At 41.4% G+C, this 27,905-nt stretch overlaps 1 protein-coding gene and 1 long non-coding RNA gene across 8 annotated transcripts in view; one reads left to right on the top strand and one right to left on the bottom strand.

Annotated features, from left to right (window-relative positions):
* The window catches only part of zfpm1 (zinc finger protein, FOG family member 1), a 202,534-nt gene that overhangs the window by 42,545 nt on the left and 132,084 nt on the right, over positions 1-27,905 (bottom strand). For all 7 annotated transcript variants that reach the window (XM_067998013.1, XM_067998017.1, XM_067998015.1 and 4 more), the window contains one exon: positions 19,092-19,228. In XM_067998013.1, the coding sequence (XP_067854114.1) occupies positions 19,092-19,228 (137 nt within the window). The remainder of the gene's footprint in view (positions 1-19,091; positions 19,229-27,905) is intronic.
* LOC137333710 (uncharacterized) lies at positions 964-27,882 on the top strand. Its single transcript, XR_010965971.1, has 3 exons — positions 964-1,097; positions 20,251-20,356; positions 26,153-27,882. It is a non-coding gene; the product is annotated as an uncharacterized lncRNA (long non-coding RNA).

Raw genomic sequence — 27,905 nt, 5'->3', positions numbered from 1 at the left:
CCTTTAAAATAGTTTAGCAAAGTAACAAATTTGAGAATGAGATGTACATAGGAAATAATTACTAAATTGCCCTTAATTATTTCGGTAAATAATCATAAGGTTTTTTTTGACCATAGTGAAAGTCTTAGCTACCAAATGAACACAAGATGCAATATATTTTCTTGCACTGAACAGTATTTAGCGTACTACTTACATTAACCCCTTGGTGGCTGGTGGTCTTGTACCAAAAATAAAATGGTATAATTTTGGATCAGATAACACTACATGAAACTATTTGATTAAAAATTTACATTCATAATAGCATTAAAAATTCACATTGCAATTGCATATTAGCAAATTTAGATTAAGTTCCAAAGCAAATCATCTAGATGGAACTGCCTTCCATTAAACTATAAATTAGACTTCACAGCCTGGGGTGGGGAGGGTGAGTTGTATTTCAATCGGAGTGTATATTTAGAAAATAAACCTTGCCAGGCATCTCTTTCTTTCTTACTTACTTGCACCTCCACAAACTGGTCTCAATCACAAGCAAATGCACAATGGACCTCAATATGGAACCAATTATCTGTCCTCACAATGCTCAACCTAATGACCGGCAAAAAGAAAAAGAACTCATCTATCTGAGCCAGGAAATACTGAAGTATTTGAGCTACGGAATGACCTGCTTTTACCCCTTTACCTTCTGTCCTCTCTATCCCACACTGTGCTCATTGCTTTTCTTTTCTTTCCAAACTTTTACTGATCTTTTCACTCCTTAATTATTCCTGATTCCAAGTTATTTCCATGGCTTCCTCTTTCTACTTGTATTTCCCTGCTAGCCCAATCACACAAGTAGAGAAGCAAACTTGAAGTTGAAGGAGAAAGCTGCACGAATGACCCAATTAGGTTATCCAATGAGTAAGTGAGCTATACAGACCAGGAAATTCCTAGGTTCAATCCCCAGTCTATACTGAGTTAACTGATACCAGCTGGAGAGGCAGTAGGTGTGTTACAATTGACATTCGTGCTCCAGGATAAGAGGAGGAAAGCTGGCCAGGATTCCCACTTCTGATCATCATTTAGCCATCTTGCTGGAAGTACACTTATGCAGATGTCAGGTGGGGAAACGTGCGACAGACCCATTAGTCTTGTTTCAGGTCATATGAATCTCTACATTATATATATTTTGCTTTATTAGGTACTTGTAGTTTGTCAATATTGTAACAATTTTAATTTGGTCTGGTTTCTGGGAAGGCAGTGGGGGTGAAATTGGGCTGCTTAGCCCCCATTTTTTTTGAGCTATGCAGCCAACTACGCCTCGAAAATGGGGTCTGAGATGCGTGTGCAGACTTCCGATGGGAAATGTGCATGACGCCATCTTGGTAAAGGGGTTTGCACGTGCATACCTAACGACCGCCGGCAGCATGCAGAGTAGGGAGATTATGATGCGGATCAGTGTGCTATGCTGATTTGAAGGCAATGCTGCTATTTTGGAATTCCACACTCCAGCCAACTCCGGTCTTAACCTCGCACAGCTGAACAGGACTTAAAGGACCCCCCCCACCACCACCAGTGCTATTTAAAGGGATCATATTTAAAGTACTTACAGGTTAGTTGCTGGATTATTTCTTCTGGCAATTGTACATATTTTTGGAAGTTTCCTTTGCTTGGATAAAAGTTTCAATACTTTGCAGGGAGAGTGGTCTGGCTGGTTTTGCTGTGCTCTTTGTGTCATTTAAAATATTGTGCTGAAAAAGGTTGCTTCCAGATATGGGTGGCCTGGTAGGGCTTCCTCTGGGAATTAAACACGACTGGGAGAATGAAGAGAGGCAGGACAAGCTGCTAGAAGAGGGAGAAGAAGCAGGAGGAAGTACAACAGGAAGAGGAGGAAGAGGAAGGGAGGTTACAACGTAGACAGGCCCTTTCTGCCAGGTCTCTATTATCAGAGCGATACCAGTAACCTCAACCACACCTCCCCATTCATCAATAGTTTCACAAAGAAAGAAAGACTTGCATTTATATAGTGCCTTTCTCGATTTCAGGACGTCCCAAAGCGCATTACAGCCAATGAAGTGTAGTCACTGTTGTAATGTAGGAAACGTGGCCGCCAATTTGTGCACAGCAAGCTCCCACAAACAGCAATGTGATAATGACCAGATAATCTGTTTTTTAAAAAAAAAGTGATGTTGGTTGAGGGATAAATATTGGCCAGGACACCAGGGAGAACTCCCTTGCTCTTCTTTGAATAGTGCCATGGGATCTTTTACATCCACCCGAAAGGGCAGACAGGACCTCGGTTTAACATCTCATCCATAAGACAGTGCAGCACTCCCTCAGTACTGCACTTGGAGTGTCAGTCTGCATTATACGATCAAGTCTCTGGCGTGGGAGTTGAACTCACAACCTTCTGACGCAGAAGCGAGTGTGCTATCAACGGAGCCACAGCTGACACATTCCTCACCTTTCCTCTCTCACATGACCATCAAATCGTCCTCCTTATGGTTACACATTGGTTCCTCCCTCAGCTCACCGCAAATATAAAAACCACCACGAAATGCAAATTCAAATCCGCATTTATAAATTAACATAAAATTATGCAAACAAAATGAGACTATTCACCCTTGTGCATTCCCTTAGTGCCTTTACCTTTCCTAGCACTCTTACGAGGTGCTTCCCCAGTGGCTGGACCATGGGAGGTGGAAGGCTGCTGATGTTCAATTGAGGAGACTGCAGATAGCCTTGGAGGACGACGACCTTGAGCAGCTCTGGGCCTAGAGGGCCCAGTTTCAAACTGCACCATCTCGGCCTGGGCTGCAGTAGTCTGGGTCAGCTAACTGACAGGCAACAGCAAGGGCACTGGTGGGAGCAGGAATGCTGTCATCCATGGAGCCATTGCCACTCTCCCAGGGTAGCACCTTAGCAATTCTAGTGATCTGTTGGAGCACAGATTGCTGGACTGCTGTGACTCCCTCAAAGCCCCTTTCAACAGTGATACCATGAGCCATGATGGCAGCAGTCAGACCTTTGATGGAAGCTGTTTCATCGGTCTCATCAGACACTGCATCATGGTGGGTTCTGCAGGTGTGATGATGGAAGTGACCACCCATTTCATGTTGGAAAGTATGGGCTCCAAGCTCTGCGCGAAGTCCTGTGCCAAGTTGGAGCTGGACTCCTCCATGCTCCTTGACATGGTGCACTGGAAAGCCTGCGCACAAAGTATTTGGTTGTGTACACCCATCAGCTTTCTTCTGCAGCCTGGCCCATCGAAGTCATCATCTGAATCCTCTGCAGCAGAACAAGTGTGTGACCTCGCCCTCCGGCAAGCTGTCCTTTCCCCCCGCCCTGCCTCCTGCGCACTTTGCCGTGTCCACACGTGCACATCCCTCCCCTGTCCTAGCCTCTAAAGTACATGCGGTGTCAGTCTCTGAGTGTAAGATCGAGTGACTGTGTCCCTTCATCATCATTGTCGTCTTCCTCTGCCTCCTCTGACTGGGAAGGTTCCAGTTCTTGGGTGTCTGAAATGACAAAGGGACACGGGTTAGGTTGTGGTGAGGGGGGGGGGGGGGGGGGGGGGGGAGGAGAAAGTAAGAAGTGCGTGCTTACACCATCTGCAGCACGTGAGTCAGATAAGATTGTGGGATGAGGGATAAGTGGGAAGCGAGAAGGAGGATTAGGTATGCAGAGACCCTCCATCAATCGCTCCAGCGCCGCCCCTTCCCATGATGGCCAGCACTGTCTCCTCCATGGGAGTTAAAAAGCATAGATGCACTTGTCCTCCTCCAATTGTTTCTTGCTGCCTACTGTAATGCATCACCTTTTCCTGCAAAAAAGAGGGAAGTGTGTCAGTAAGTGTCCTGCAAGATGTTTGGGTGAGGTGGCTGTCATGGTTGAATAGCTGCCAGTGTGTGAACTGTGAGTTGTGGGTGTGAGGCTTGCAACTGTGGTAAATGTGTGATGGGGAGATAAAGCACATTGATGGGGGTGTAGTACATTGATGGGGGTGTAGTACATTGAGCAGCAGATGACGCTAGTGGTGCAGTTGGTAGGATGTGCCACTTGAAACTTGAACTCACTCACCTTGACAACTCGTGTTAAATCATCGAACGTCTTCCTGCACTGCATCCATGTTCTTGGAGTTATGCTCCAGGCATTTCCCTCCTCTGCTACTTCTTCCCACTGCCTCTTCAGCACATGTCTGGAGAGCCTCCTGCCCACCTGCAGATGCCCCTCGTTCTCTCCACCTCTTGCACCAAGGCCTCCAGTGCATCATCAGAGAACCTTGGTGCACGCTCTCTCGCAGGCTTCAAAGTATTACAGCACAATCACTTCACAAATGACTCCCACCACTTCTTGCAGCCACAATGCACCTCTCCTTTAAGAGGTGCAGGCTGCCTTAAGAAGCATGAGCCACTCGCGATATCGGGGCCCCCTGCTGATGCGTACAGTCAATCAGCAGTGCAGATAGCGCTGGCTGCACACAGCAATCATTTAAAACAGGAGGCAGCACGAATGTAACGTGCATCACTACGACCGGGTATGGGTTAACTGCATAATGCACTCCCTGCGCCCATTTTCAGAGGTTATCCAATTTAACCCCCAGTGTGTCTCTGCAGGAGAGAGGGTAAGATGTGAAATACATAAAGTGGTCTGCAATTTGAAAAGGAAATTATTCATTCCTGTTTATGTCAATTGCCTGTAGGCTTCTCCCCACCCCCCATCAAAACAAAACAATTTGACTATTTTGGCGAATGAGCATCATTTAGGACCAAGCAAATTGTATCATCTAACAAAGACAGTAGATGCCATGTTTGTCCAAGTAATAGAAATAATTAATATTGAACACTAGGGTGTCATCTACCTATATTTATAGTCTATCATCTTCGCAATAGTCTCATCGGGAGATCTGGTGAACAAGATTCTTGAAGTTTTGCTTTGTTATGAAGTTTACAAATTGTTTATCAGGATTTTCAAAGACAAACCTAGTGCCTTTTGAAATCTGTTTTTGGTTAATAGTTTTGGTTAATTGTGGAGGCAGCTTTTTATCGTCCTTTTGTATTGGCTCAATTTCAAAAGGAAAGAGGCTTACAAACTAGCTGTGTGCCTGTTTTTAGTTCCCTTCTCTCTGTACTGCTATACTGGGCAGAGGCAAGCAGGATACTTGGGTGCTGTGTTCTTTTTGATTTCTCACGATGTGGGTGACATGGGCAAGGCTGCAGTTACTGCCCATCTCCAGTTGCCCTGAGAAGGTGGTAAGGGGACTTTTCCTTGAACGACTGCTGTCCTTGTGCTAATGGTGCTTGATAGGGAATTCCTGAATATTCACCCAACGACAATGAAGGAACAGCAACAAAGGTCCAAGTTAGAATGGTGTGAGACTTGGAGGTGATTGTCTTCCTACAATATTTCTGCTTTTGTCCTTCTTAGTGGTAGAGGCCACAGGGGAGGGTACTGCTGTTGAAATAACCAGGTGAGTTGCTGCAATGCATCCTGTAGATCATGGATTACAGTGCACCAGTGATGGAGGAGGTGGATATTAAGTCCAGTGGCAGGAACACTGATCAAGCGAACTGCTCTATCCTACATGATGGCAAGCTTCTCAAGTGTGGTTATGGCTGCACCCATCTAAGTGTGTGGTGAGTATTCCACCACACACCTAAGCGTTGTAGATGTGGAGGAGTTTTGAGGAGTCAGATGGTGAACCACCCATCACAGAGTACTGAGTCTCTAGCCTGCTCTTGCAGTCACAATGTTGATATGGCTGGTTCAGTTCAGCTTCTGGACAATGCTGCCTCCTAAGATATTGATGGTGGGGGACTAGGTCATGGTGAGTGCCTTTGAATGTCAAGGGGAGATGACTGGGCTTTCTCTTGTTCGAGATGGTCATTACCTGGCACAATTGTTACCCGGCACTTGTTAGCCTAAAATTGGATGTTATCTAGGTCCTGCTGTAGGCTGCTGCGGGCTACTTCATTATCAGCGGAGTTGGGAATGGAACTGAACACTGCTATGGTCACCGAACGGCCCCATTCCTGACCACAAGTTAGAGGAAAATCGTTGATGAAGCAGTTGAAGATAGTTGTGCTAACGACGCTTCCCTGAAGAACTCCTGCAGCGATGTTCTGGGGCAGTGGTGACTGGCCTCAGACAACCACAACCATCTTTCTTTGGCTCAGGTAGAACTTCAGCAACTGGACGGTTTTCTCTTTGCCGCTCACTGATTTCAGTTTTGCTAGGACTCCTTGATGCCATACTCAGTTAAATGTTATCTTGATGTTGAAAGCAGCTACTCTCACCTTTCCGTTGGCATTCAACTCTTCCATCCATTTCTGGATCAACTCTGTGATGAGGTCTGGAGCCAACAGATTTTAGTGCAATTTAAACTAAGTGTCAGTGAGCAGGTTATTGGTGAGTCACTTGATGGCATTATTGCGATTCCTTCTATCACTTAATTGATTATTGGGAGTTGCTTGATAAGCCAGTAATTGGCCAGGTTAGATTTATCCATACAAAATCTCGTCTTCATAGTCTTATGGTCCAATATTAGGAGAATTAGTTTTGAAATTGGTGAGAAATCAAGTATTCTATTTTATACTCATTCTGTTGATTGATCCATTTTGTGTTATTTCTGTCTCTTAAGAATTAACTAGATTTCAGTCTGAATTGTACGGTGTCTCTGTTTTATTTCTGCCAGTTTTGGAGCAAACAGGAGTGCATGAAGTACTATTTCCAGTATTTTTTTTTATTCATTCATGGGATGTGGGCATCGCTGGTGAGGCCAGCATTTATTGCCCACCTCTAATTGCCCTAGAGAAGGTGGTGGTGAGCCACCTTCTTGAACTGCTGCAGTCCGTGTGGTGAAGGTTCTCCCACACGGACTGCAATATATTTCCAAGTTGGGACGGTGTGTGACTTGGAGGGGAACGTGCAGGTGGTGTTGTTCCCATGTGCCTGCTGCCCTTGTCCTTCTAGGTGGTAGAGGTTGCAGGTTTGGGAGGTGCTGTCGAAGAAGCCTTGGCGAGTTGCTGCAGTGTATCCTGTTGATGGTACACACTGCAGCCACGGTGTGAAGGGAGTGAATGTTTAGGTGATGGGTGGAGTACCAATCAAGCAGGCTGCTTTGTCCTGGATGGTATCGAGCTTCTTGAGTGTTGTTGGAGCTGCACTCATCCAGGCAAGTGGTGAGTATTCCATCAGACTTCTGACTTGTGCCTTGTAGATGGTGGAAAGGCTTTGGGGAGTCAGGAGGTGAGTCACTTGCCGCAGAATACCCAGCCTCTGACCTGCTCTTGTAGCCACAGTATTTATATGGCTGGTCCAGTTAAGTTTCTGGTCAATGGTGACCCCCAGGATGTTGATGGTGGGGGATTCGGCGATGGTAATGCTGTTGAATGTCAAGGGGAGGTGGTTAGACTCTCTCTTGTTGGAGATGGTCATTGCCTGGCACTTGTCTGGTGCAAATGTTACTTCCCACTTATCAGCCCATGCCTGGATGTCGTCCAGGTGTTGCTGCATGCGGGCACGGACTGCTTCATTATCTGAGTGGTTGCGAATGGAACTGAACACTGTGCAATCATCAGCGAACATCCCCATTTCTGACCTTATGATGGAGGGAAGATCATTGATGAAGCAGCTGAAGATGGTTGGGCCTAGGACACTGCCCTGAGGAACTCCTGCAGCAATGTCCTGGGGCTGAGATGATTGGCCTCCAACAACCACTACCATCTTCCTTTGTGCAAGGTATGACTCTAGCCGTTGGAGAGTTTTCCCCGATTCCCATTGACTTCAATTTAATCAGGAATCCTTGGTGCTACACTCAGTCAAATGCTGCCTTGATGTCAAATGCAGTCACTCTCACTATACCACAAGGTTCACTGTTCACCCTGCAGCCTGCCATTCCAGATTACCTTGTTCAGTTCCTATGAAATGATGCCTTGCCTATGGAAATGGTCTTCTGCAGTGAGCAAGAGAAAAAAGTATCTGGAATAAGATTAAAACATGAGAGACGCAAACGTGATGGCCACCTGCCATTGAATTGTCAGCTGACCTCACGGTCATGGTACACGTTTATATTGGCCACTTCAGTAGAAGGTGCCTGGCATCTGTGCAACTTCACACCAAGAAATCAATGCCTTCAGGAGAAATAGGGAAGGGGAAAAAATGACAGGGAAAGACACAGGCCTATAGTTCCCAGGCCAACTGCTTTCTGTAGCAAAAGTTATAATGTTTTTGGCTGCTTAAATAACTACCGATTAAGTAAACATAGTATTGTAATCTACCTAAATATAATTGAATTTGACTAGACAGCCATTCTCTGAAATTTAAAAAAAATAATTTAAGTAATGTGTAGTGATAGTAATCAAATTTTAAAAAGCATTAATTGTCAAAATGATAAAATGATTTGCAGCCAATTGCTATTAAATGTAATCCCACCTTTCCTACATTGGTCAAAATCTCAAACAATGGCATCATTATTTTTTAAAAATTACACAATGCTGGAACAGAAGCAATTTATTTATTTTTAAAATAGATCCTCAGCGTCATGTTTGTACTTAATATTAATTTATGAGAATGCAAATTCTCCAGGCATGTGGGACAAGAAAAATCCATTAAATAATTCTATTGTTTCGGCTGGTGAAGAAATAGCAAACAGATAACACATTTAAACATAAGGTTTTTTTTACTGTAAATTTTAAAAAGTCAAAATGTGCAGCCAACAGCGTTTGAGAAGCCCATCAAATTTGCTGTTAGTTCATGGTTGATTTGAAGCTTCCAATCGTTATATCCATAATCAAAAGGTTAAAAATACACTGAATAAAACTCAACTGCAAAAAGAATTCAGCAATACATTTTACTATAATGATTTCTTTTTGATATAAATACTACTAAAATTGTTTGGAGAATAAAACATTAAATTGAAGGGCAAGTGTAATGGGGATTACAACATGAAGCATTTAACAAGCTGCTTTAGTAAATCAAACCTTAATATTCGGTTTTTGAAGGCTGTATGTTTTACTCAACTTTTTGACTTGGTTAAAAGAAAATCAATTTTATCATTACTCTAATTTGGTTTGATTTGACACATTGATGACCTTAAAAATATATCTTTTCACAAGTGAGATTCTTCAAAGTTCTTTTAAAATCTAACCGGCCAATGCATCAAAGCTTGTTTTGTTTCTAACAGCTCATTTTTTTTTCTGTGGCTACACAGGCCTATTGACTCTTGCCCTTGACCCACCGATTTTGCAGCGATAGTTTGGAAACTTTCAAGTAGCTGATAAGCGTTTGCATAGATTAACAGGACCTGTTATGACTGAGAGTAACTCAGCCCAAGTAGGAAGAATGACTTGAAAGAATATTTTAGCACTGTAGAGTTAAACTGTGGTCGAAACAGTCTTGTAGCTGTGACTGCAATTGTGCCGGACTAACTATCCATTAAAGAACGACCGCCAGCAGAAAGACTATGGGGTGGCAGTTAGCAGAAGGGCCCAATTTCCACAATTTTTTTTTTAAGTATCTTCCAAAACAGCAATTTTATAAATCATATTTTTAACACAACATTGTGCGGCAAGTACTGTACAAACAGGCACTGTGGGATCAGGACAGTTTACAGCATATAAAAGAACTTGCATTTATATAGCGCCTTTCATGACCATAGAACATCATAAAGCACTTTACAGCCAATGAAGTTCTTCTGAAGTGTAGTTTTTGTCGTAATGTATGATCAGAAATGTTTTGGTAAATCTGAATGTTAAACAACAACTTGCATTTCTATCGCACCTTTAACATAGTAAAACGTCCCAATGTGCTTCACAGGAGCATTATCAAACAAAATTTCACACCGAGCCACATGAGGTGGTATTAGGACAGCTTGGTCAAAGAGATAGGTTTTAAGGAGCATCTTAAAGGAGGATAGAGAGGCAGAGGGGTTTAGGGAGGGAATTCCAGAGATTAGGGCCTAGGCAGCTGAAGGCACGGCCGCCAGTGGTGGAGCGATTTAAAATCAGGGATGCGCAAGAGGCAAGAATTGGAGGAGCACAGAGATCTCTGAGGGTTGTAGAGCTGGAGGAGTTTACAGAGATAGGGAGGGGCGAGGCCATGGAGGGATTTGAAAACAAGGATGAGAATTTTAAAATCGAGGTGTTCCCAGACCCGGAGCCAATGTAGGTCAGCGAGCACAGGGGCGATGGGAGAACGGGACTTGGTGCGACTTAGTATACGGACAGCAGAGCTTTGGATGAATTCAAGTTTATGGAGGGTGGAAGATGAGGGGTCAGCCAGGAGGCCATTGGAATAGTCCGGTCAGGAGGTAACAAAGGCATGGATGAGGGTTCCAGCAGCAGATGAGCTGAGGCAGGGGCAGAGGCGGGCGATGTTACGGAGGTGAAAGTAGGCGGTCTTGGTGATGGAGTGGATATGTGGTCGGAAACTCATCTTAGGGTCAAATAGGACGCCAAGGTTGAGAACAGTCAGGTTTAGCCTCGGACAGTGGCCAATGGGAGGGATGGAGACGGTGGCTAGGGAACGGAGTTTGCAGCGAAACTTGAACTTTAAACTTGAAATTTATTTTAAAAAGTTATTAGAACATTTTTTATTTCACAATCACTGTATACAGTCCCAAGAATAAAATATGGTTTTGTATTTCAGTTGATCAAAAAGGGACAACTTCTCTTCAAATAGAAGCTCTGCACTAGAAATGTCTTTGTAAGACAATATGGAACTTTAAAAGATTTCTGTATCTTTGTTAATGAACTGATTAATGAGCTATTAATTGAGGAACTGCTACATCTCCACTGGACTGAAAAATACTGCTACTCATTATATATAAAAAAAAGACGATAAGCACGATGCCGGAACTCAACAAATGTGTAGATAGAAGTTAAAATCTTGGAAATGAATGTGTATCAGCCAGAAATCAATCATTTTGGACTTGGTGTACCAACAGCCTCCCAGAAGCATGGCGCCTGAGTGAGATAAGTACAGACTAGTGAGATAAGGGTTAATCTGTATTTAATTCAAGGAGATGACGAACAGGACATTTAATGAACTCAGAAATATAGATTTTTTTTTAATATAATCAGGTTATGTTCTCACAAACCAGACAACTCTGTGGTTATGTTAATTACTGGCGTAACAATTTTCTCTTATCAGAAATACTCATTTGACAGGAACTTACATTATCCAAATCACACAAGCTGAAAAACACAGTTCGAAGTTTGTCACACTCAATTAACATTACCATACAAGCTAACTGTTTATAGATTAACCCAAAGTGTTAAATTCTTTCCTACTGTTCTATATTGTCCAAAATGTGCCAGCAATTCAAATGCCTGAACATAGGCAAAAATGAATGAAATCCCATGGGGAAAAATAGTTGTCATTTATACAATATGGATTTCTTTGTATAAAAGATGCAATATAATGCTCACACAAATGAAAATAAGCAATTCATGATGTAACTATAAAATATTAAAACTAGGGGACACAGTTGCTGGCCTTTCACCTTTGGAGCCTGGGTTCAAATCTAGACCAGAGATAGTCAGAATTTCCTTTAGTCCTGCACTAACACTAGACCACAGAATGCCTGGTGTGTACAAAGAGACATACTGATACAATAGGGGGTACTCTTGAGGTTTAGGCTGAAACACATTTTTGCAGAAGTGAGCTTCAGAGGTTGGGGCTGAGACACACTGCAAAGGAAACTAGATTCTGCACCTAACCATGCTATCTCTGATGCCAACATTGACAGTCCAAAATTGAAAATGTTCAATTCCATCCCTCACCTTAATGAACACAAAAAGTTTTTTTTTTAAAAAAACTTCAATGTTGAGCATTGAACAATTTCTCATGTTAGGTCATTAGAGTAGATGGGTTTCACAGCTCCACACTGAGCAGAATATCCACAGAAGTGCCATTTATTTTAATGATGGTTATAATTACAGAGGGCATGTTTATGAGAGCTGGCTTTTTTTGCCCACCAGAGGAATTTAGTTGCAATTTGGTTATCAGTCAACTTGGGGGAAAGTGGTATAAATAGATGCTTGGATTCCCCTGATTATAGGTGAGGTATTTGATTTGATGTTGTAGGGGAGGCTGCACAGCCTCCACTACAACATCAAATCAAAATTTAATTATGTAATACAACTCAGTCTTACTGATCACCAATTTACACATGAAATTAAATAAAACAGAACATCACCATATACTGGCTATGAAATTGTCAAAAGTAGCCAGAGAATAAATTATGGAGCAGCCTATTTTTAATACTTGTCACCAACAATACAACATCTTTTTAAAATGTTATATTTTGTGCTGTTCTAAATATAAACTTGATTAAATCCAGTCTTCTCTGGCAGCTGGCTTTAAGGGTCCTATATTAAATGAGTTAGGGTATGTCAATCCAATTCCTAATGGACATGGTCTATTTGACAAAATTGTCCTGAATTCAGCACTAATTGGCAATCTCAAAGAGACCACAGCATGATTGGTGTGGAAAAATAATGTCACATTACTGCAATATAGGGTGCTCGAGAGTTTTGGGCTGAGGCACATGGTTGGGGAAAAGTAGATGGTCCTTTACTCTGCATTTGTTTGTGCCAAACCTGACCTAGGAATGCTTGATGCTAGCACTGTACATCTGAAATTGAAAGAGCTCCATTCCCCAGCACAAACATCCCACCTCAAAAATAGCGAGGATTTGTGAATCATTTCAAAGTTTATAAACAAATAAGTTAAAATGAACTATAAATATTGGAGAAAAAATGACTACCGTGTTATGAAATGCTATTGCTTTGCAACTGTTCAATACTAAAATAGTAATTTAAAGAAAGGTTCACTATTCCAGTAAATTAGTTCTAAGTACCTTTTTCATACCTGGATTGTCCGCTAACTAGCATAAAATATCTTTATACTAAAATCTCTTGTGTTTGTCATGTATGTTGAGTCTGTCATCTGCCTTGTGACTATCAAACCAGTGATCAATTTTCTTCATCCTCATTGGTTAAATGTCTTAAGTCACTGTGCAATTCTCCTTTTATACTTTCTTTATTCACCATTTAAATTCTGTGAATCTTCTTCCATTACTTCAATTTTCTCCATAATTGCAATCTTTCAAAATTAAAAAATTCAGATTTTACTAAAAGTTCTACCCGTCATACAGGAGCACAAAAAATACATTTACAGAGATGCAGCGGTCATGACAGATCCACACCCATTCCATAACATACCTAAAAATAAAATTTAACACTTACATTAAAATTCACAAAAAAAACACAAACCTATCCAAGATTTGGTTCCAAAAATTTCACTCCTCCACCCACGACCAACATCTTGCAACTCACCAGGTGTCTGAGCAACATGAACTCAGTCTCTGAATAACCTTTCTCAAGGTCTCCCCTGCCCCTCACTCCTCAAATTACTTCGCTACAGCCATCCAGCCAACTAGCACCCCATGCCTGGTGGTCAAATGTAAAGACTCTGATGTAAATAAATTCCAAATAGTCACAGCTCCGAGGAATGGGCAAAAGACCGTTCTTTTATTTACACTGACTGGACCATGACCTGCTGGCTTCAAAGTTGTTTTTCTTTTATAAAAAGCAGGAAACTTTTAACTCCATGACTGCTGCATATTCATTGGTCTAAATTTCTTTTGACTTCACTTTTGCAAATTGCTTTGCTCAGCACCTAAAATTTATAAAATATAAAAGACAGTATTCTAGAGTAACAGCAATTTGACATCTATGTAAACTTAGTTCAAGATTACCGGAGATTGGAGGGGGGGGGGGGGTGCGGGGAGGGAAGATGACTAGACATAAAAAGAAGAGGGTGGTTGCTTCTCGTTTCTAAAGTTTCTGTCAACATGGGATGATCTGTTCCTGCATAGAATCAATTATGTGGAATGAACAGCATATAGCGAGCAGTTTATAAAATAAATTCAAGGAAGTACCGGATGTTGAGTGACTAATTGCTCTTTTCAAGGGAGGAGAATCACTCAGATTGTTCATTAATAATTAAAAACCAGTGCACACAAATTAAATTGATCATTATTGAGACAGCACAGGAGTAATTTAGTAAGATGCTTTCCACTAGGATGACTATGCAAAGAATGAAAGCCAAAAATGAAGTTCTTTGGCATTAGAACCAATGGAAAATAGTTTCTAAATGCCTAAAATTTGTGATGAATTGTAATATTGGAACAGAAAAGCTAAGAGTACATTTCAGAAACATACTGGAACAAATGATCACCAATGAGGGTTGATGAGGGCAATGTAGTTGATGTGGTGTATATGGACTTTCAAAAGGCGTTTGATAAAGTGCCACATAATAGGCTTGTCATCAAGATTGAAGCCCACGGAATAAAAGGGGCAGTAACAGCATGGATACAGAATTGGCTAAGTAACAGGAAACAAAGAGTTTCCTGTGAAGAGTGAACAGTTTTATTTTGGACTGGAGGGAGGTGTACAGTGGTGTTCCCCAGGGGTCGGTATTAGGACCATTGCTTTTCTTGATATATATTAATGACTTGAACTTGGGTGTACAGGGCACAATTTCAAAATCTGCAGATTACACAAAACTTGGAAGTGTAGTGAACAGTGAGGAGGATAGTGATAAGACTTCAATTGGATACAGACAGGCTGGTGGCACAGGCAGCCACGTGGAAGATGAAATTTAACGCAGAAAAATGCGAAGTGATACATTTCAGTAGGAAGAACGAGGAGAGGCAATATAATCTAAAGGGCACAATTCTAAAAGGGGTACAGGAATAGAGAGATCTGGGGGTATGTGTATACAAATAGTTGAAGGTGGCACGTTGAGAAAGCAGTTAAAAAGGCATACAGGACTCTGGTCTTTATAAATAGAGGCATAGAGTACAAAAGCAAGGAAGTCATAATGAACCTTTATAAAACACTGGTTCGGCCACAACTGGAGTAGTGTGTCCAGTTCTGGACACCGCACTTTAGGAAAGATGTGAAAGCCTTAGAGAGGGCGCAGAAGAGATTTACTAGAATGATTCCAGGGATGATGTACTTTAATTACGTGGATAGACTGGAGAAGCTGGGGTTGTTCTCCTTGGAGAAGAGAAGATTGAGAGGAGATTTGATAGAGGTATTCAAAATCGTGAAGGGTCTAGACAGAGTAGATAGAGAGAAACTGTTCCCATTGGCAGAAGGGTCAAGAACCAGAGGGCAAAGATTTAAGGCGATTGGCAAAAGAACCAAAAGGTGACATGAGGAAAAACCTTTTTACACAGCGAGTGGTTAGGATCTGGAATGCACTGCCAGAGGGGGAGGTGGAGGCAGATTTAAATCATGGCCTTCAAAAGGGAACTGAATAAGTACTTGAAAGGAAAAAATTGCAGGGCTACAGGGATAGGGCGGGGGAGTGGGACTCGTTGGATTGCTCTTGCATAGAGCCGGCACAGCCAGCATAGCCTCCTTCCATGCTGTAACCTTTCTATGATTCTATGACTGAGTCTTGCCCCAAGGATGGTACAAATCTATATTTAGGTTTGGAATGCAACTGTTTTGTGAAATGGCAAAGAAAAAAAATGAATTGAATATTGCAAAAGAAGTGAAGGATAATAATAAATTGCTTTTTATATTAAGAGAAAAAGAAAAACCAGGGATGGAGTGGGGCCACTGAAAATGGGATCGAGTGAGGGCATGACAGCTGATGCTACACAGGCTGCAAAAGTACTAAATAAGTTCTTTTGCCTCAGTTTTTAACCAAGAAAGGAGACCAGTAATTCATTTGATCTGGAAAGAGAACTAGAAGTTATTGCAGAGGTGAGTTGTGACACTATTCGCATTGCTACCAGCATGGTTGCTGAACAGCTGAGCACACTTAAGGTAAATAAATCCCAGGGGCCGAATACGATGCACCTGAGGATCCTTAAGGAACTAAGTGAGGAAATTGCAGGAACTTTGGCACAAGCCTTTACAGAAATCACTGAGTACTCGAGAGGCCCCTGGGGACTGGAGAAAGGTAAGTGTTGCTCTTATTTTGAAAAAAGGTAGCAAAAACGATGCAGGAAAGTAGACCAGTGAGTTTGACGGCCATTATGTGTAAAGTTATGGAAACCCTGCCAGCATGAAACCAGTGTGAAGCTACTGAATCGCCTAGTAAAATGACTGATGACTGTCGTTGCATTGATTATAGAGCAATTGGATAGAAATAAAGTCATAAAAGATAGCCAATATGGGTTTCTCAAGAGGAGATCTTGCCAATCGAATTTACTGGGTTTTTTTGAGGATGTGACATAGGAGCTGGATAGGGGTAAGGCAGTGGATGTGATCTACTTGGATTTCAGCAAGGCATTTGATACAGTTTCTTTGGAAAAGCTGGAACTGAAAATAAAGAAAGCAGGAATCAGTGGAAATATTTTATAATGGATATGTGATTGGTTAACAGATTGAACCTAGAGGGTGGCGGTATAGGGATTGTCATCACACTGAGTGAAGGTTACCAGTGAGGGCCCACGTGGGTCTGATTTGGGATCACTTTTGTTTAATATTTTCATAAATAATCTGGAGCGAAGAGTCACCAGCACAGTGGCTAACTTTGTAGGTGATACAAAGCTAATGAAACCTGGTAGACTGCAAAGCTGAACAGGATAAGTTATAGCAGGATTTGAATATATTTGGGAATTGTGCAAAACAGGTGGCAGATGAAATACAATGTAGAGAAAAGCAAAGTGCTTCACACAGGGACAAAAATCCAGGATGGTACTTAAATGGAAATAAAAATAACGTGTAGGGAAAATGAAAGATCTGAGAGTCCTGATTGACAATAAATTGAAGCTATCGCAACAATACTCGGTGGCAGTGAGAAAAGCAAATCAGATGTTGGAATGCATTAATAGGTCAATATTGAGCCAAACTAGTAAGGTAATCCTGCCACTTTATAAATCATTGGCGCGACTGCACTCAGAATACCGTACAGTTCTGGTTGCCACAGTACGATAAAGACATTGAAGCTATTGATAGGATATAGAAGAGGGCAACCTGAATGACTGAGGGGATGGAGGGACTGGATTATGAGGAGCGATTATGTAAATTAGGTATGTTCTCACTGGAAAAGAGAAGGTTGAGAGGTCGTATGATTGCTGTTTTTAGGATTCTAAAGGGACTAGATAATGTAGACCATGACAAGCTGTTTCACCTTGTTCATAACAGTAGAACCAGAAGAGACGGCCTGCGCACTAAGGGGAGTAAATTCAAAATTAATCTGCAGAAACATTATTTCAGTGAGCGAGTGGTAAATCTATGGAGCAGGCTCCCTAGGGAGACGGTGGAAGCAGATAGTGTTAATTCATTCAAAAGCAAATTAGATAGATTTCTTTCAGAAAGCATTTTGGAATACAGTATACGAGTAATTTGAGACATGACATATGGTAAGTGTAGCATGCTTGGGAGGAATAGGTGACTTTGGACCTATAGTTCCCAAAGATTTCCACCGAGGGGGGTTTCCGTCTGGGCCTGTTGTAGACTAATTAATAGAGATTGATTGCCATGATTAGTCAACAACTCGATTATTGTTGTCATGTAGAAGGCAAACTAGATGGATCTTGGCCTTTTTTTGTCTAGCAATTCCTATGATCCTATGTATTAAAGTCTAAAATCTAACCACTGTAGATCATATACTCTATCTCATCCTTAACTGTCCTACTTGTGTCAATATAAATCAGAATGTGTTCAAATTAGTTTTTGTGTGTACTGTATTTTTGTAGTGACTTTTCTACTCCCTAACATTTATGCAACTGCGGTAAGTGAGCAACATACATTTATTTACATAACTACAGCACTTTATATGCATAGATTTATTTATTTAATTAATGTATGTGAAGGTCCCAAATTTCTTGCTTTACCTGGGGATCACACTATTTGTGTTCAATTAATTTCTTTTAATTTTTTTTAAATCAATAAGCAATATCATTACAGATTCACCAGTTTTGTACAATCAACCAAAATCTTATAATGCACTTGTGCCAATACAGGTCACAGAATCTTAAAAGGTTAAGTTTGGCCTTTTAAGGACTTCTAAAAATATTTCCAACTCAGTTGAAATCAGTTTCAGTACCTCTTGCAGCCACCCTTATTCAGCATATGCAACAGATCTCATTCCTATGCAGACTGAGAAAATCTGTGTCTTCCTGCTCAAGGTACAATGCAATGACAGTCATTTTACTAAGTGATTCAGCAGCTTCACACTAGTCTGAAAATCAAGTTCCTGTGCGTTAAAATCTGTATTGCAATCTGCATTCGAAGTACCATCGCATTAGTCTTATGAGAAATTACAGCGCTATAATTGTTCAAGTGGAGAAATGTATTGTTCCACTCCAACAAACAAATTTCTCTTAAACATGTTCACTGGCACAGAAGTATATTTAGGTTTAAATAAAGTGTATTTGACAGGTTTAACCCAGGTTTGAATATGATTTAAATAAAAATTTGCCAGGAAAAATAAATCCCTGGCATATCAATACGACAACAACTCATGAGGCCAGTGAAAAGGTCAATGCACTTTGCATAGCTGAAGTGAATGAGTCAAAGGGACCACTAAAAATTCAGCAATGGCAAAGGAAGCTGCAATGCATCAAACACTGCAATTTTATTTTTTGAAGGAAAGTTCCCTTGTACACTGCTACAGAAAAACACCCTTTACATCACCAGCATGACATTCTTATTTTCCACACCCTCAGACCGGCAACAGAGCATGGCAACGCACCAGCTAATAGGAACTGGATTGAAACTGATAAAATGAATTTAACAGAAAATAAAACTACGTGATAATCTATCTTAAATATAATGGAAACCACAGCACTTTGAGCACCTTCCTAACGTGAAGATGACGCACAAGTATGACACCAACAATTTATTAACTGTAACATACTTAGACGTTCATTGGTTGGTTGCTGATACAAAATAAATGACATCAGTCTTGTAGTTGTTGGAGATAATCAGTCAACTCATGGAGAACACATGGAGAATAAAGAAAATTCCTTATGTGACATAATGTACAATACTTATTCTATGTATAAAGAATTAATTGCTTTCCAGATAAATGTATAAGCTTTTTCCAGATATGAACCTTGGTATACAAAAATCACATCCTACCGTGTTGTCAGTTTCTGGGGTACTTTTGTTACTGCTGTTTATCGACCCTTCAAACGGACCCCAGGATAATCCTTTTGCTAGGCTGTGACATGCACGTACTTGCGTTTCACTGTCCAGGTGATGTAGCTCCAATGACTCTGATGAAATGAAATTTAAATAGAATAAATTTGAATGTGTGATATTCATTAGATTGTCTGTACTGTGCAATATAAAATTCACCAAAAACAAAACAAGGACAAATGTTCCCTTCAAAGCAACTTAAAAGGGAAGGAAAGTTGGAGGTGGGGAGAACAAATTCTCTACAAAAGTATTCCACTCCACTATTTTAAAATAAAAATAGCCTGCAACAAAACTCCATTTTGGGTCTCCTCACACTCCCTGCCATCATCCATTCTGATGATACAAATTATTGGACAGGGCCACATGAACTCTGGTACAGCTCCATACACTTCAGTGGGACCAGCACTTTAAACCAACCTGGGAGCCAATAGGCCCCATAAAAGAACACACTAGTTGTTCCCAGTCAAAACCTTTTTCATTAGAATTAAGGATTTACTGAGAGATTTGAGGAGAAACAGGAATTTTCTTTGATATCCACTCCTGTCAGCCCTAGTACGGAAACGAGGGATTTGAAAAAAATGCCAGCTGACAGTGAACCTTGAGATAACAAACCTAAAGAAGTTCATCAGTAACTCATTGCTTTTTCAGGGTACTGTCCATCTTCTAAAAAGGTTGCTCAATTTTATATCACTTTCATCAGCATGGGGGCCTCTGCTCCTCTGCTAGTTTCAGTTTTAAAAAAATGGTTATTGGCAAAGATCGCATATGCGCACGATAGTCTTTAGCAATAACTATGAATCCGCAATTGAACATACACAGCAGTTAAGAGGCAAGAAGATTAATATAATGAAACTACTCCTTTCATTAATGGGATGTTTCTTTAAAGTGCTGATCACATCATTCGGTTTGTTTTCTGCACATGGCTTGTGTTTATTTCACAGGAAATGGCCAACTTCCCTTCAATTAAATTATACTAAATTAAACAAAAAAGCTTTTAACACTATTACAGTCCTCACTTTCACATCATCCTCAAAATAGAGAATTGTGACAACTAGCAAAAAGATTTCATATACTCATCAAACAAAATTTTTTATTACAGCTGAACAACTGCATTCAACGTCTACACGCTTCAAAAAAAACCTGGAGTTAAATACTTCTGATTAATTGAAGATACAATGCACCAAGGATAAAATGCAACTGACAAGGTAGCCTGCAATTTTTTTTGTACTGTATTATGATTAATAGAAATGTCTAGTTTTGCTTTCCATCATCTACTCCAAGTAGTCATGCATCTGTGTACCTGAGAAGAACAGTATAGTAAGGAACTCGTCCATTTTTTAAAAATGGAAATGTCCTGCAAATGTACCCTCAACCCTTCCAGTCTCCAAGAGAGATACATTGGGCTCGATTTTCGCACCCGTGATCGGGTGAGTTCGTGGCTGGGGGGCTGCGAAAATCGGGGATTCCCGGGGCGGGTCGGGAGCCTGGCTCCAACCCGCCCCATTTCCAGGTTCCCCGCTGACGTGCGCGCGCAGCCCCCGCATGTGGGACTCCTGCCGGCAATTAAAGCCAGTGGGGTGCCACTTAATTACTTGAACGGGTACTTCAGGTTGTTTACAGACCTGATTGACCTGTTATTTTAGCAGGGATGGGATTTTTCAACTGACTGAGACTGTTTCCCGTACTGGGGGAAACACTCCCAGTTGAAATGGACGTGTTGCAGCCATCAGCCTGTGGCAGCTGCAAAGGTCCATTTGACAGATGGGGGGGGGGGGGGGGGGCGGGGGGGTGGAAAGAGACCCTCATTGTAGGAGGCCACTCTGTCACTTTGGACAAAGTTTGGCCTCCACCACCCTCCTCCTAACAACAAAATTCACCAACTTGCACACTTACCCCGGTTTCCAGACACATTTACCTACCTTGCGGACCCCCTCAGATGTACATCTTCCGGATGGGGGCCGCCATAGCTGCAGTCATGACCTCCTCAGAGGGCGAACAGCATCACCAGCCTCGCCGTCCACCTCTGACACGTGGAGCTCAACAACACAGTGCTGTGACACATCCACCTGCACAGCAGGGAGGGAGGGCAACCGCAGAGAGAGATGCATCGCAGAGGGCACTACCCTCGCCACAGGGTCCACAGACCGAGGCTCAGCTTCCTGGACCTCTCTGAGCAGCAGTGCACACGGAGGCTCAGAGTCACTCGACATGTAGTCGTGGACATCTGCAGCCTCTTTCATGCCGAGCTGCTCCCGGCTGGCCCGAGCACCATCTTCTTACCTGTCGCTGTCAAAGTCAACACTGCCCTCAACAACTTCTCCTCCGCATCCTTCCAGGGTGCCACCGGGGACATCGCTGACGTCTCTCAGTTGTCTGCACAAAAGAGCCCTGCAAATACACCTACACCCACTCTGCAGTGACACAATGGGTGGCATCAGTTGTGGGTCTTCATTGTGATCCTCAGGAAAGGGCATTATTACACAAACCAGACAAGATTCGCAAAGACGTGGCAGTAGTGGTGCCAATATAATATGTAATGTGAGTTGATCAGAAATTAAATATAAGTAAAAACCATGACAAACCCTCAAACACCCTTGTGCATCCCCTTCATGCTCACGACACGTTTGCCTTACGCTTCCTACTGCACATATGTGATGCATGCCCTGTGGCTGCAGCAGAGGTAGTGGCAGGTTGAGTGAGGCTGACTGTGAAAGAGATGCATAAGAGGGTGAGTATGAGAGAGAGCCATGAGATTGTATGAGGATTGGGTTGAGTGGTAGTGGCGGGATGAGTACTGGCGAGGTGGGTAAGTGCAGGTAAGATGAGGATGAGGTTTGAGTGGGTGTGAGGGGTAATGTGACGGAGTAGTGTTGGCAGTGCAGAAGGAGATGTGGGGTGGGGGCAGTGATGTGGCCGATGGAGTGTAGGGGAATGAGTAAGTGTACTCACTTTGGCTGACCGACTTAGGTTATTGCAGCGCCTCCTGCACTGTATGCAGGTGGGCGATATGTTGGTGGTGCAGGTGACCTCCTCTGCCACCTCGAGCCAGGCCTTCTTGGTGGCAGAGGCAGGCCGCTTCCTCCCGCCCGCCGGGGGAAAGATCTCTGTCCTCCCCCTCATCCTCACCCCATCCAATAAGAGCTGGAGTGAGGCATCATTAACCTGGGAGCAGCCTTCCCCCTGGCCTGCTCCATGCTGTAATTTTTCCTATTTCTTGCAGCATCAGTCAGTGGAGGACTGCCCCTTTAAATAGGGCTCCTCCAGCTGACAGACCTTACTGCGCATGCGCAGTCCGCCCGCCACGCAGCTTAGCAGCGGGGAACCCGGAAGAACAGGTAAGTAGATCCAATCAGCCTGCGATTGCGTGCGGAGCAGACTGATTTCACCGGGCACGTTACCCACGCGTCCAATCTAACCCGCCGCCATGGTAATATCGGGCCCATTGACTTTCTTGCACCTGGGTAGAAATACACAATGTAGTTCCCTCACCAAGGCAAAATGAAAATGGCTCCTGTGTTAAGGTATCAGTAGCTTTAAAATAAAATTAGCTTGACATTAGAACTGCAGCCTCACAATTAATGATTTTATTTCCATAGTAGTCAAATTGAGGCACACAGCTCCATAAAGACAATTACTTCATTTCTGAAGACAAGTTGAAGACACGTTGCAGAAGAAAGGATTAGAAAGATCTTCACATTACTAACAGACTTGAGAATTTGAAACACACTACTCTATTTAAACACATCAAAAACACAAGAATTACAATTACTTAACCGAGGCCTGACTTTAAGGTGGAGCCAACTTTGGGTGCAGCAGCTAAACAGCTTCACGAGGGAAACAATTCCCACAGATGTACCTGCTATAAATTTCCAGGTGGTATTTCTGTAGGATTCACCTCCCATTTCCCTTTATAAATGTAACTCCTCATATGATGGGTTATATTTAATCCAAATCTGGAGTTCTTACCAATATAAAAGATGGCTGAACCACTGCCAAATTTGTAATGATGAAAACAAATAGCCACCATGCCAGAGACTTGCACTAAATCAGGAATCATTGTTCATCTCTAATCTGGTGTTTCAAAAACAAAAATGTTTTTTTTTAAAAAAATGTACCAACCAAATTTCACTTTTCCCTGTTCCATTTTAGAGACGATAAGAGCATTTCAGCACAAGTTCTGTTAAAATCAGAATAAAAAGCAGGTGGGCTACTTGTACCCAGGTCTTTGGTTTTGCCAACATGCCCATTTTTTTTCCCTTCCTGTTGTGTTTGACTGGCTCCAAATTCTTCCCTGACCATATACAGCATAAATGAGAACACAAAGCACGTGAACAAATATGCTGATCTAATTGTGCAACACCATTGTATTAAATCTTTCATTGACAACACTTCAATCAACAATGTGCAAGATTCAACAGAGCTCAACCACTACCATACGAACTCCAACCAATGGGAATGGGCAGAGTCTACCAAAAAAATTGTCAGAAGCTATTTATTTTCAGGATAGATGGCCCAGTCGTATATCTGGCTTGTTCTCCTCACAGTGTTTCACCCATTCCACAACTCGTCCTTGCCCTGTGCTCCACTCCTGGGCCTAGACCATGGCCTTGCGTTTGTTCCACTCCCCAGCCTACAGCACTGTGAAGAAAGTGAGCAGTTTATTTAGCCAGACATTATTTCTAAACTCACTGCAATGGAAGGAAGGCTAAGGAAACTCATATGATGCTATTGCCTACAGGGAACAAACATTCCATTCCAGAAATTGCTAGTTGCATTTTATTTACTTCATCAGGGCTCCAACCTTGAGTGTTTAATTTTAGCCGTAAGTGTTTAAAAGTCAAACACTAGAGACTACATCAGAATGGATGTACACTATTGGAAATGATATTTAAAATGTTGCAGGGTTCCACTTTATTATATAAAAGATAAGTTTAAACATGGTTAACTCTTTCTGAATAGCTCCATAAAATAACATGTCCTTCAACTGCCAATAGCTGCACCATCTCCTCCCCTGTGCTGCACCCAGTCTTGTCCTTACTTCATCATTCATTCCAGGTCAGGATACCATGGTGCAAAGATAAGACTGTTTGTTCGACATGCTCCATGTCAAAACACTAATCTATCTTCCATATATCAAACCCCACCAGAGCAAAATGCTCTGCAAAAGATATACAATCCTTCCGAGCCAACAGAGAACTGTTCTGCTGCTACTGCAGTGACACTTTAACCACTTTCCCCAACCTAGCTGTCAAACTATTTTAGGGCTCCTGATGTGCCTTTGATCTAAGTAAGCAAACAGGATACCAGTGAACAACAAATTAAGTTTTAATGTGATTTTAAAATATTTTCACTGGAGTGGATACAAAAGTGACATCACTACTTTGAAACTATCATGGTCAATCTCCATTTTTTTACTATAACCTACCAAAGTTTCTTAAAGGGACAGTCTTCACATTAACAAAAAAGCATTTAGCAAACAAGTGAAAAAGGTTTGCTGACCTCTCAGCAAAGCAATCTGTCAAAATGTATTATTTCAGCTTTGAAATTGAAGAAATTGACACTCTGCTAATCCACCTTGTCTCCCTCGCTAATGATCAACATTTTTAGGTTCAATACAAGACTGCACCAATACACTGTTCTCAGTTTCACAATCTATTACTGTAAAGAGATAGTTTCAGTGAATACTGGTCTCCACACCAAGTAACATAACTGTGCTTTCAAAAATTTGTAATTACCAGTTTTGCTATCTTTGAACCATCCTAGGGTAATGAACAGTTCTGTTTTTCTCAAACTACAAAACAACAGTATGTAACAAGAATACATGTACAAATTTCAATTTTTTTTTTGAGAGGCAGGGTTAGAATTATGTCATGGTAACCATTAATAGATAACAGGAAAATAGTTCATAAGAGGCCCGTTTCTAAAACAAAATATAAGACTAATGACACAAACATAAAAACAACTTTATGAAACAAGTTTGGTGAAAATCCAATATTATAGAGAACATTTCAGATTAAGATCATAAATAGTCCTCGCCTCCAGTATTATCTTAACTCTCACAGTGCTGACCATAAGTTTACTTGTCCAGGGATTGTCTGTCTCTGAGTGCTACTGATGAATATACATATCAACAGTGCCTCTTCTTTTTTTCCCCCAATAGGGAATGACACTTTTGAGTGGCCAGAGTGCAGATCAACCCAACCTTGGGAGAAACTAACTGCAGCATAATCTATTAGTAAAGATTTCCAGTGATAGGAAGCTCTAATTCTGCTCCTAGGCCTGTCAAAAATATCATCTCCCAATCCAGTATTAAACTGCACAATGTTCAGCCTTGTGCCTTATGTTACGAGGGTATCTAAAAAGGGAAGAGCAGCCAAAATGTCTGATTTCTGTCAGGTGTGGAAGTTAGTTTTTTTTGCAGCTGAACAGATGTTACCAGATTTTTTTCAGACAGACATTGGAGTACTAGACTTTCAATTCCCTTTAAGAGAAAAGTCATTGTCGGGCCTTCTCCTGGAGCACTTTAAGTTACGGAAGGCTAATATTTGCAGTTGAACAGAATGAGTTATGTACAATTTTAAGCACACTCTTGTTTAAGAGCAGGAACAAAAAGTTTGACAAATGAAATTGCCTCATCAAATTTAACAAAAATATGATAAAAACAAGTTACTGAGGTATGAAATTGATGCTCAATAAGAAAGATAGGCAATCAAATATTGTGCTGTCTATTTTCAACATGTAATAAAACAATCCAGATTTCTAATTACTTTTGAAGAAGTTACAAATTTTCAAATTATGGCTTAGCACCAAAATTTACCTCATAATAATCTAGGTTTGCCAACACTGGTTGGACGTATTCCTGGAGGTTTCATCACACAAGCCCACCCAGTCAAACAGCCTTTCTCCCCATCTCCAATGTATTTACAACTAAAACAAAAGTGTTTAAAGAAAATGAAAAAAACACACTATTTATTTTAATGTGCTTGTGACTTTTCCCCCAGGTTGCTTGCAGCAGTGTGCAGGAGATAAATCTATAATTCCTGGAGACTCCAGGACAATCCTGGAGGGTTGGCAACCCTCGAATAATCATGTCACCCATTTACAGAGCGTAGAAGAATCTCTAACCAATCAGAAGATGAATCACCTGTGCACCTGACGCTTCCAAATTTCTATGACTATTCTAACCCTGCACTGCCCTTTACAATTGGATTTAATAACTTACTTTTCCTGTGGCAAAAATCAACAGCTCACGTCAGATTACCAGCATAGTGTATAGCACCTTGCTGCAGGATTTTAAATGGTGATATAAGAATTTTAAAATACTTCTTCATACCTTGCGGTAACATCTGCAATGAATATTTACATCGAATGCATAGCACAGAAACAGGCCATTGGGCCCAACAGGTCTATGCCGGTGTTTATGCTCCACACAAGCCTCCTCTCATCCTTCTTCATCTAACCCCACCAACATATCCTTTTATTCCCTTCTCCCTCATATGTTTATCTAGCTTCTCCTTAAATGCATCTATGTTAGTCGCCTCAACTACTCCTTCCATATTCTAACCACCCTCTGGGTAAAGAAGTTTCTCCTGAATTCCTTATTGGATTTATTCGTGACTATCTTATATTTATGGCCCCTAGTTCTAGTCTCCCCCACAAGTGGAAACATCTTCTCTACGTCTACCCTATCAAACAATTTCATAATCTTAAAGATCTCTATCAGGTCACCCCTCAGTCTTTTCTTTTCTAGAGAAAAGCATCCCAGCCTGTTCAGTCTTTCCTGATGGGTATAACCTCTCAGTTCTGGTATCATTATTGTAAATCTTTTTTGCACCTTCTCTAGTGTCTCTATATCCTTTTTATAACATGGAGACCAGGACTGTTCACAGTACTCCAGTCTAACCAAGGTTCTGTACAGGTTTACCATAGCTTCTCTGCTTTTCAATTCTATCCCTCTAGAAATGATCCCCAGTGCTTTGTTTGCTTTTTTTTAAAAAAATGGTCTTATTAACCTGCGTCGCTACTTTTAGTGACTCTCTCTGCTCCTCTACCCCATTTAGGCTCTTATTTTCCAAGGAGTATGTGCCTCCTTATTCTTCCTACCAAAGTGTGCCACCTCACACTTATCTATATTGAAATTCATTTGCCAATTACTCATCCATTCTGCAAGTTTATTAATGTCTTCCTGTATTTTGTCGCAGTCCTCTTCAGTATTAACTACACCTCCCAATTTAGTGTTGTCCACAAATTTTGAAATTGTACTTCCGATTCCAGAGTCTAAATCGTTTATGTAAATGGTGCGCAACAGTGGTCCCAATACCGATCCTTGTGGAACACCACTTCCCATCTTTTGCCAGTCTGAGTAACTACCTTTAACCCCGACTCCTCAGTTTCCTGTTTTGTAGCCAGCTTGCTATCTATTCTGCCACTTGTCCCTGGATTCCACATGCTCTGACCTTAGTCATGAGTCTAACTATGCGGTACCTCAAAGGCTTTTCGAAAATCCAGATATATTACATCTACTACATTAACCTTGTCTACCCTTTCTGTTACTTCTCCAAAGAATTAATTAAGGTTGGTCAAGCATAACTTTCCCTTCTGAAATCCATGCTGACTATTCATTATATTTTCGGTTTCTAGATGTTTTCTAATACATTTATGAGTATTTTATGTAATGTTCTATTTGAATGGTCGGGTGTGCAACTTTTTTTGTAACAATAAAAAAACATATAAACCAGATTACCCTCTCCAAGA

Source organism: Heptranchias perlo, chromosome 16 (assembly GCF_035084215.1).
Source record: "Heptranchias perlo isolate sHepPer1 chromosome 16, sHepPer1.hap1, whole genome shotgun sequence".
In the NCBI taxonomy this organism is placed as follows: Eukaryota; Metazoa; Chordata; class Chondrichthyes; order Hexanchiformes; family Hexanchidae; genus Heptranchias; species Heptranchias perlo.
The sequence above is the reverse complement of the archived record's forward strand: the minus strand, read 5'-3'. Positions and strand labels throughout refer to the sequence as shown.